General features: G+C 36.3%; 1 protein-coding gene across 5 annotated transcripts in view; it reads right to left on the bottom strand.

The window, feature by feature from the left end:
* The window catches only part of LOC106879130 (uncharacterized), a 74801-nt gene that overhangs the window by 41664 nt on the left and 21872 nt on the right, over positions 1–11265 (bottom strand). The window contains exon 5 of one of the 5 annotated variants that reach the window (XM_014928568.2): positions 4790–5004. The exons of the other annotated variants lie outside the window; for them this stretch is intronic. Coding sequence (XP_014784054.1) covers positions 4882–5004 — 123 coding nt within the window. The 3' untranslated portion in view covers positions 4790–4881. Of the gene's footprint in view, positions 1–4789; positions 5005–11265 lie in introns of those variants that run through there. 5 annotated transcript variants of the gene reach the window in all.

The raw sequence follows: 11265 nt of genomic DNA, 5'->3' as shown, positions 1-11265 counted from the left end.
ATATATATATATATATAAATATGACAAGCTTCTTAGTTTCTGCTTACCAAATCCACTCACAAGGTTTTGGTCAGCCTGGAGCCATAGTAGAAGATACTTGCCCAAGGTGCCATGTGGTGGGACTGAACCTGGAACCATGTATTTGAGAAGTAAAATGGAAGAGATGTTGATTCTGTATGTCACATTAGAGGTGACCAGTCTAGGAGAGCAGTAATCTCAAACAGAAATTTATACAGGATATAAGGGGACACCTTACACAAGCTATAGACAATCTGTTTTGTGTTGCCCCTATGTAATTACATATTCCCCAATCAGTAGACGGTGATTTGAAGAACATACAGGTGTAAAAACCTTGGAAACAAAAACAAAAATAACACTTCTATTATTACTGTCCTTGTGTATGCCAGGTGACAATGGAGAGTGGCAGGATGTGAGACTGTTTTTGAATACATCCAACCCACACAAACAAGGAAAAGGATGCAGGAAAATGAGGAAGATGTTGATGATGATTAGATATCAAAGTTTCATGCTTTCCAGAGCAATAATGAAGCATTAGCTTTGAATAAACAAATAAATTCTGCTGTTATGCGTTGAATGCTCTTTCTCATCATTCAATGTCATTTATACACTCAAGTGTACACGTGCATGCGAGTGTGTGCCTGTATGTGTGTGTGTGTGTGCGTGTATTAGAATAGGAGAACAGTTACAGTCTATTAGGTAATAATCCAATAAAAATAATAGCCAAAGTTAATGATGTGGAAATATGAAGCTATTGTAGCAGTAACACACAACAGGTGTGTGTATGTGTGTATAAATGCAGGTGTGGCTGTGTGGTAAGAAGCTTGCTTCACAACTACATGAGTCTGGGTTCAGTCCCACTGTGTGGCACCTTGGGCAAGTGTATTCTACTATAGCCTTTAGCCAACTAAGCCTTATGAGTGAATGTAGTAGAAGGAAACTAAAAGAAGCCCATCATATTTGTGTGTGTGTGTGTGTGTGTCTTTGTGCCTGTTTGTCCCCCACCACCACCACTTGACAACTGTTGTAGTGTTGGTGTGTTTACATCCCCATAACTTGATGGTTCGGTAAAAGTGATCAATAGAATAAGTACGAGGCTTAAAAAAGTACTGGGGTAGATTGATTTGATTAAAAATTCTTCAAGTTGGTGCCCCAGCATGGTCACAGTCTAATGACTAAAACCAAAGATAAAAGATATATATATATAAGGATTTACTTTTCATAATGAGATAAAAAACCAAGGCTGTGTATATTTTAGAACATTTATAAATAGAAGGTCTTACAGCTGTTTCCAGGATATTTATTATATCCCTTCATCGGAGGCAGTGTGAGAGGATGGTTAAGCAACAGTTAATTTAGATAAGATAGGAAATAGAGAGTGAATTGAAGGAACGAAAATAGATGTGAGATATGCGTGGATATTGTATTTGTAAATCCATTGTTTAGGCAGAATGGTACACGTATAAGATTCCAATACCTGAAGGTATTGGAAAATATACACAACCTTGGTTTTTTATCTCATTACGAAAAGTAAATCCTTATATTCACAAGCTGATATATAACCTACGTTGGACCCCTTATTCGCATAATAACCGAACCTGGAGCTTAACTATGGTCTATCCATAGCACTTGCTCAGCATTACCTGAAACCTCTGGGTCTAATTGACACCACTATCGCTCATAACCTATATATATATATATATATATATATATATATATACACACACATACACTTCGAGTGCATGTTTATAAGCAGCTTTAAAAACAAAAAAAACTTTAAGAACTCAATAGAAGTGTAGATTCTAAATATTTTATAGACGCAAAATACAAGGTAACAGTAACTTCGAAGTCTAACTGACAACAGCTCATCAAACTGCAACTATTCATATGTACATTCATTCATTTGTTTCCCCATTTCTTCATGCTTGCATGGGTTAGATATGTCATTTAAACATTGTCTTACAGCCAGATGCCCTTTCTAACACTAATCTTTACCTCTTTTTCCAAGTAAGGTATCTTATATTCCACACAGCATTAAAGGTATAAAGTGAGCAGAACATTTTTATATTTCCATTTGTTCTGTTTTACTAATAACCATTGTCTGTCTTTTTTTTTTTTTTTTGCTTTCATAATTAGGCCTTTCTTGTCACTTGACTCTTTTATAGAATCAACATAAAATGTAAAACAACACTAACATGCCTTGAGCCTTCACAGGTCCTACGTTTGACCAATGCCAAAACTCAGACAATAACAGGGTACAAACGATACATTAGATCCATCATGGGTTATGCTAGACCTATAAAATATCTTTTTTACATCAGTGGCTCTCACATGATGCTCCATTGTGAATTGGAGGATCATGAATTTTTTAAACTATAATTTAAGATCCATACTGATGCTTGTTGTATTATATAAAAAAAACTGTTACACTATGGGATCCTCTAAATCATACTATATCATAAATATTACTCTATTCTATTCATTCTTTTAGAAAATCATATCAATGTACGAGTCACCATAATGGTTGCTTGATATGCTAGAAATAACAGCCAGATTTCCTCTGTATCACATGTTACCATTTTGAGAGTATAAGTGATTTGAGAGGAAAACTGGAAATATGAGGCATAAGATGTAGTGTACAAGAGAAAAGACTGTGCTGGTATAGTCATGTGATGCATAAGAATAAAGATAGTTGCATCAAGAGGTGCTGATCTCTAATTGTGGAGGGAACATACAGAAAAAGTAAACCCAGGAAGACATGGGACAAAGTGGTGAGAAGGGATCTTTAGATGTTGAAATTCACAGAGGGGATGACAAGGAACTGAGACTTCTGGTGGTTAGCTGTTCTTGAGAAGACATGTCAAGCAGAGTAAAATCATGGTTGTCCTTGCATACTGGTATGTCCCCTGCATCCCTCTCCAGCTGAGCAATCCTAATCTTGCGGGTTTGTGGGTGTTGGTGCCACAATAAAAGCACATGTACCAGTGCCATGTAAATGCATCCATGCCAGTGCTGCATAAAAGCATCCAGTACACTCAGTAAAGTGGTTGCAGTTAGGAAGGGAATCCAACCATAGAAACCAGGCCAAAGCAGACATGAAGCCTGGGAAGCTCTCCAGCTGGCCATCACCTGTTAAGCCATCCAACCCATGCCAGCATGGAAAATGGACATTAGAAGAAGAAGAAGAAGAAGAAGAAGAAGAAGAAGAAGAAGAAATAGTAGTCGTAGTTCAGTAATGTAATTGCATCAAATTATTTGTGAAGTTTATGAAAGGCTCTTTCGTTACGCCATCTAAATGTAACAGTGGCAAACCGTGTTATAGTGGCAATGCCTCTACTTGTTACAGATTTCTCCTTCATGCCCCATCTCCAATAATCTTCCAAACATTTTCTATAGGGTTGAGATCAGGACTTTGAGGCGGCCAGTCCATGAAATCAACCCCTTCATCACTCAAAAAATCTTTGAATCTCCTTGCAGTGTGACAGGGAGTATTGTCCTGTATGAAGATAGGAGGTTGAACTGACGTAGATCGGAGATGTAGAAGGGCATGCTAAGAATCTGCTTGTAGATTTCAGCATTGACAGTCCTTTGTAGGCGAATAAGTGGATCAGGTCCAACAGCAGAGATCACCCCCCCCCCATACCATTACACTGCCTCCTCCATATTTCACTGTCTCCTTCACACATGCACAAGATAACCTTTCACCACTTCTTCATCGGACATACATCCCACCATTGGAACCAGTCACATTAAACTTCGATTCATCGCTAAAATGAACTTGCAACCACTGTTCTTCTGTCCAAATGACATGATCTTGAGCAAAACAAAGACGGGCTCTTTGATTCTTCTTGGAGATCAGAGGTTTCTTTGCCGGTGCCCAAGCAAGCAACCCAGAACCTCATAACTTCCGAGAAACTGTTTTGCGCAATACATTGACATTGGAAGTGGAGCTAAATTCGCAGGATATCTCTAAAACCTATCTTTTAGTGACATTCTAACCATAATAGGATCCTGTCTCGGTGAAGTTTTATGAGGTCTACCAGTTTTGGGTTTAGCATCTGTTGATCATGATGACTTAAAACGAGCTACAATTCGTAGACCTGCCTACAGTAGTTGCTATCACAGAATTTGACTTGCCTTCTTGGCACCATTCGAATGTGACCGATGCCAGTGCTACCTGACTAGCACCTGTGCTGGTGGCACATAAAAAGCACTATTTGAGCATGGCTGATGCCAGTACCACCTGACTGGCTCCTGTGCCAGCAGCACGTAAAAGCACTCACTTCACTCTCGGAGTGGTTGACATTAAGAAGGGCATCCAGCTGTAGAAACCTTGCCAAATCAGCCTGGGGCAGCCTCCCGGATTATAAGTTCTCAGTCGAACCGTCCAACCCATGGCAGCATGGAAATCAGACATTAAATTAGAGAGCAGTCGCCATATTCCCTTACATATTGGCTAACTTTGACGAATGTAGAGTTATATAATTGGATTGTTACCTAACAAATGGTACTGCATTTTAACCCTAGGAAAATGTGTCATTAACCAGCTGGAAAAGACATTTTCATAGGGTTAAAATGTAGTAACATAGTTCTATATAGAACAGCCATGGTATAGTGGAAGAAAACGTTACTGTCTAGTATTGTTACTACTTATATCTCATTTAGAGATTTTAGAACTAAATGGAGAAAAATTTCCAGCACCTTAAAGTATGGTAGTTCAGTTTCTTAATCAAAAAAAAAAAAAGGTAAAAAAATTATAATAATGAACCAATGAAAAATTAAAATACTTTATTATTATTCTCTTTTTGTGTGTACGAGTGTAAGGTGGAGTTGTCTTCATTAAACATAATAATTATAATGATATTATTTAGCAAAATAGTAAACTTCTTCAAACACCCGTTCTGGTTCAGAAGGTAGATCATATGAATTAAACTTGATTTCTATCGACGGTTCTTGGATAGGTTTTACATCTTGTTCCTCATCTATCTGTTATGACAACAAAAGAAAAAAATATAATGAAGACAAAACATTACAAAAAAAAAAAATCTACCAAATTAAAAAAATATATATAAGATACTATGAAATAATGAAATGCTCTAGCTAAAAGATTTGTATGCAAGAGATCATCTAGCTCAGTGATTCTCAACCCGGGTCCATATAAGATGTTTGGGGATCCATGCAACAAAATAGTAAATTGAGGATCCACACTAGTATATTAAGGGCCCCTGAAAAAATTTTGCTTTCAATGTATTACAAGAAACAGCCAGGTTTCTTTCTCTAACATTTTACACAGTTCAACCTACACAAGTTGATATGTGAAGAAAACAAAATAGGAATTTTGAAAAAACTGGTTTCATCCATTATCAGCTCACTTTTGAATATTTCAGTCAATGGGACTTTCATCTCTTCTGAAGAACTTGTAACTGATAAAATGGCAAAAAAGTAACCCAAAATCTCTTTAGACTCAGAAAATTCTTCTTCCCCCAGCATTTGCTGACCTTCTTGAATAAGACCAACAATGGAATCCTGTTATCACTTATGGCTTGTAGACTTAATCTATTGCTTGGTTCAACACAACTAACTGATCCTTGGGTGTCTTTACCAGAGTCCACAGTTGCAAGTATCTAAATCTCTGGTTTGAGAATACCTCTTTCTCCACGCCCACTAGTCCTGAGAGCCCTGTAGTGGACCATATTCACTACCTTTTCTTCCTGATTAAATGGGTGCATAAGGATGAAAATTCCCATCTCTTTGGGTTTTGTAGACTTGCAAGCTGCACGACATCCTCACAAGTGTCAATGGGACAACAAAAGCACATAAAAAATACTATAAAGTGGTTGGCATTAGGAAGGGATCCAGTTGTAGAAACCACACCAAAGCAGATCCTGAGACATGATGCAGTCCTTGAACCCATCAAATCATGTCAAAATGTCCAACCTACACCAGCATAGAACAGACATCAAATGATGATGATGATAATGATGATAGTGTGTGTGTGTGTGTGTGTGTGTGTGTGTGTGCATGCATGCATGTATTTCAACTAAACACAGCATCTTTGAGATTGTGTGTGAGAATAAGTCTGTGCAGTCAAAATAAAAGTTCAATGTTTAAATTTTTTCTACAAATGTGAAAAAGATAAATATAATATTCTGAACTTGGTCAATTTGGAGATACACTCATATAATGTGATTCATTAAAATATCATGATACACTGATCTAATCAGCTCAGCTCCCCACTGGTAACTTAAAAAAAATGATTTTATGGTGATGATTAAAGGCACTTTGTGGTGATGTCACATTAAGTAGAGTGACAATGACTTCACAGTAGCTCAAGGCAATATCCATTGGTATTTAGATAATCTAACATAATGGTAACTAGAGGGACAGTGTCACTATAGGTACTTAGAGAGAGTGATTTCACAGTACCTAGACTTATGGTACCAAGAGGGAGAATGCTGCAGCCACTTAGAGAGAGAGAGAGAGTGACGTCACAGTTACTTTGAGAGAGTGACTTTAGGGTATTGAAGAAAAGAGACCTCACAGTATCTAGAAACAATGATCTGATGGTACTTAGAGAGAGGAACCACAGGCTTACATGTATGCTCATTGGCCAGCTTTGCATCAAAACAGAATTGAGTTAATGTTCCCCAAATCTAAACTCAATGAGCTATTCATATACTCCTGAACTCAGACAGTGAACCTGCCCATCACTTATTTACACATCATTGATGAAATTAATGGTCAAGCAAAACAGCAACAGTAGATTTATAAGTGTCTAAATAAAAACTGTTGGGTAGCATCCCAGAATAGTGTTCAAAATAAAGATGCTACATGGAATAATGTCCCAAACAGATATGGCCAGTAAAGACCTAAAACAGTGCCATAAATAAAACTACATAATAACTTCAGTGTCTTTAATAAATCACAGAGTAAGGTTTTAGATTAATGTCCTAAATAAAACTGCCTGGTAAAGTTTAGATTTGCATACTCAGAGTAAGGTCCTAGTGGTGCACCCTAAACAAATAAGGGTCAACTTGCAAGAAATAACAGTAAGACATCTCATAAATTGAACTGTACTGTCTTCAGAAAAGAGAATGGTAAAGTAGTCTTTGATACACTATTCTCTGAGAGGAAAATAATAATGGACAGAATACTTTTGAGCATTAATTTATATAATTAGAGCTGATCTGGATCTAAACAACTATAACAACAATAATGAACCAATGAGGAAACCTTTATACAGTTGTTCAAACTGCTAGAAATAGCATCTAAATCTCCCTAAACCCACACTCTGCCATCTTAAAAAGTGAACCTGATAAATACTGTGGCCCTGTGTTCCCTGAACATAGCAAAAACAGCTCCCAAAAATTAAAAAAATAGTGTTTTTGATCATAAAGCTGCTCAATCAGCCTTGACTTGGATCTAAATAACAACAATGACAAAAATGCTAGAACAATATATATACAGCACAATTATATTCACTCCGCCCCCACCTCTCTCATTTGAAGTGCAAAAGTCTGAAACCTGTGACATTCTCCAATTTCCACAGCAGCTGAATTTATCAAATTCTTTCTCTACCTTGCAAAGTTCTTTTATCAACTCTCTTACGGATTAAATGCTGTCAATACAGACTGTCATTAACCATTCTAAGGTTTGGGATTTTACCCAAGACAAAATGGCAGTAGTACCAGGCCTTGCACATGCATATTAATTCCCAAAATAAATACTATAACATGATTTCACTATATTTTGAATAAATTATTTAAAAAAGATGTTGACAATCTTCAGTTGATCTGGGAATGTTGATTCCCTCAGAATTCTTGTATCCAAGGTATCCAGAAGATGGTTCAAGTGGATTCATAAGAATATGCAAAAAAAAAATAATAAACAAAATATAGAAAATAAAAATAAAATTTTACTTCTATATTTTTTTATATTGAGGGAAAATATTTTTTTCGAAATACTGAACTAATTTACATAATTACGGGAAATTAATTATTTTTATAATCATTATAGGAGCAGGTGTGGTTGTGTGATAAAAAGCTTGCTTTCCAACCTCATGGTTTCAGGTTCAGTCCCACTTCATGATACCCTGGGCAAGTGTCTTCTACTATAGCCTTGGGGTGAACAAAGCCTTGTGAATGGATTTGGTAAATGGAAACTGAAAGAAGCATGTTGTATATATATATATATATATATATATATATATATATATATATATGTGTGTGTGTGTGTGGTGTGTGTGTGTGTCTTTGTGTCTGTGTTTGTCCCCCACCACCGCTTGACAACTAATGTTGGTGTGTTTACATACCCATAACTTAGCAGTTCAACAAAAGAGACTGATAGAATAAGTGCTAGACTTTAAAAAAAATAAGTCCTGAGGTCAATTTGTTCAACTAAAACCCTTCAAGGTGGTGCCCCAGCATGGTCACAGTCAAATGATTGAAACAAGTAAAAGATAAAAAATAAAAGATTAATTTTTCTCACTCCCTGGTGTAGTGCTTGGGACAAGTATATACAATGGTTTTAGTTTTTCTATCAGATGTTCAAAAGAACAAAATTCAGTAGATGCCACATGGAAAGATATGCTTCTGTGCTAAATTCCAGTCACTTAAGAGCCAAACAATGGCCTACAACTTGAAACATATACATTCATTTTTATATAAGATAATAATTTTAAAAGCTGAGATACAATCTATTAGGATCATAAAAAGGGTAAAGAGTAAAGACCCCCCTCAGTCATGAATGACCATGGGATTGCATCCAGAAAGTTACCCTCCAAGGCACAAGTTTGGGCAAGGCTGTTTATGGAAGACCAGCAGTTGCCCATGTATACCAGCCTCCCCTCTCTCCATGCCACTGATGTTATCCAAAGGAAAGGCAGAGGCTGACACAGCTTGGCACCAGTGATATCACAACTCGTTTCTACAGATGAGTGAACCGGAGCAACGTGAAATAAAGTTTTTTGCTCAAGAACACAACACAGCCCAGTCCAGAAATCAAACTCAATACCTCGTGATTGTGAGCCTGACACTCTAACCACTAAGCCATGCTCCTTCACATTTTATTAAGACTATATCCTGGCCTTTAACCCTTTAGCATTCAGATCACTCTATCAAATGTAGAGATTATTTATTCACATTGTTTTGAATTAATCATGTATTATCTAGTAGCTTTGATGATGTGATTGTTTATATTAAGAATGATATTGTAGGGTAGGTGTACGAAGCATGATCTGACCAGTTTAACCCTTTAGAATTCAGATTACTTTGTCAAATGTAACGCTTATTTATTCATATTGTTTTAAATCTATCATTCATTATCTTGTAGCTTCAAGTTATTAATGTCATTGTTTATTTTTAGCCTGTCATTGTATGGTACATGTAAGAAACCAGATCTCTCAAGTCTGAGCATAATACAGGTAGAATATTTAGGCCAAATACGACTGGTTTGAATGCTAAAGGGTTAAATATAAAACAGAATGTTTGGGCCTGGTATGGCCAGTTTGAATGCTAAAGGGGTAATGTAAGTACATTGTACCCCTAAATGAAAAGCAAAAAGGTATATTTAGACATAAAGCAATACCTCAAAATCTCCTTTCCCAACCATTGCACAATGGAAAAATAGATATAAAAATGATGATAATTTACAAATGCTTAGAGTATTACAAATGCCTCATGTGGGATGTGTGGTAAAAATTTTGCTTCCCAATCTCATGGTTATGGGTTCAGTTCCAATGTGTAGCACTTTAGGCAAGTGTCTTCAAATATAACCCTGGGCTGACCAAAGACTTGTGAGTAGATTTGGTAGAGAGAAACTGAATGAGGCCTATTGTGTTGTGTGTGTGAGTGAATTCTTGACATTATATGATAGTTAAAAATGAGTGACACTGTCATACAAGCTGTGCTATTCATTTCCAGTATTCTCTGAGACCATGTCTGGCCATGGGGAAATATTACCTTGCTTGGAGACAGACCAGGGTATGCGACAGGAAAGACATCTGGCCGAAGAAAATGTGACTTAAACAAACGCTGTCTGACCTATGCAAGCACAGGAAACTGGATATTAAATGATGATGATGATGATGTTGTTATGATATGAGAAACTTAATATAAAATATCTTGATCAAAACTGGAGAGAAGTTTTATAGTTGAGTATAAAAAGAGATTTAGGTATGTGAAACTATTAATCTAGACATGTTCTTTTTTTTACTCTTTCTGTTTTTTTTTGTCTCTGTTTTCTTTCCTCATTCCTTTTTGTCGAAGAGCAGGAGATCAAAGCATCAAAAACTTTTCCATTTTTCCTGAGCATCAAACCAAACCAACACACTTTGTTTGTTGTCCCCTTACCTGTCTCATCTTTTAGATTTTTTGTACATTTGAACCATGTAAAAAAAGATACATGGATAAAATATATTACTGAAATTTAGGGACAAAAAGTCTATTCATCATTAACATCATCATTTAATACCCCTTTTCTCATGCTGGCATGGGTTGGAGGTTTGAAAGGAACCAATGAGCCAGAGGGCTGCACCAAGCACCAATGTCTGCTTTACTATGGTTTCTAATGCTGAATACTCTCCTCCTCTTCATCTGACTTACACACAGAACCCCCACTACCTTTCTTCCTTTTGATGACCCTCTCGCAATTCCTTGATGCTCCAGATCATTTCTCCCTTTCCTTGACCCTTTTCCCTCACACCTATTCATTATGTTGGATAATCCTAGACACCTCCCTCCATAATCCACCTAATCACTTTCCTATTCTATACCCATCTTTCTCAATAATCCATTACCCCATAATCTACACCCTTTCTCTGTTCCCCTCCATCCCTTTCCAATTACTGCCTACTCTGCTACTCTTTCCATTATCATCCTATTCTAACTAGAAATCCATCCCTCTCATCTCACACTCTTTATCACCCTATCTAGAATCATTGAATTCTGTCAAAATGTCCAATCCATGCCAGGATGGAAGATACATGTTACATCATGATGATGATAATAATACGTTATATAGTATATAATATGGTACATTTTATATCATAAATATTTTATAGTATATATTACATAGTATATTACAGCATATATCATATAATATATTGTATATATCATAAAGTATATAGTATATATATATATATATATATATATATATATATATATAGCAGAATAATAAAAAGATAGTTCTTGGAAAGTTCTGGAAAAAATGAGTAGAGATGGGTTTTTGGGGGTAGATCATTTTTATTTT

This window comes from Octopus bimaculoides, chromosome 24, assembly GCF_001194135.2.
Source record: "Octopus bimaculoides isolate UCB-OBI-ISO-001 chromosome 24, ASM119413v2, whole genome shotgun sequence".
Taxonomy (NCBI): Eukaryota; Metazoa; Mollusca; class Cephalopoda; order Octopoda; family Octopodidae; genus Octopus; species Octopus bimaculoides.
Note: the sequence above shows the minus strand (reverse complement) of the source record. Positions and strands in the feature narration are given on the sequence as shown.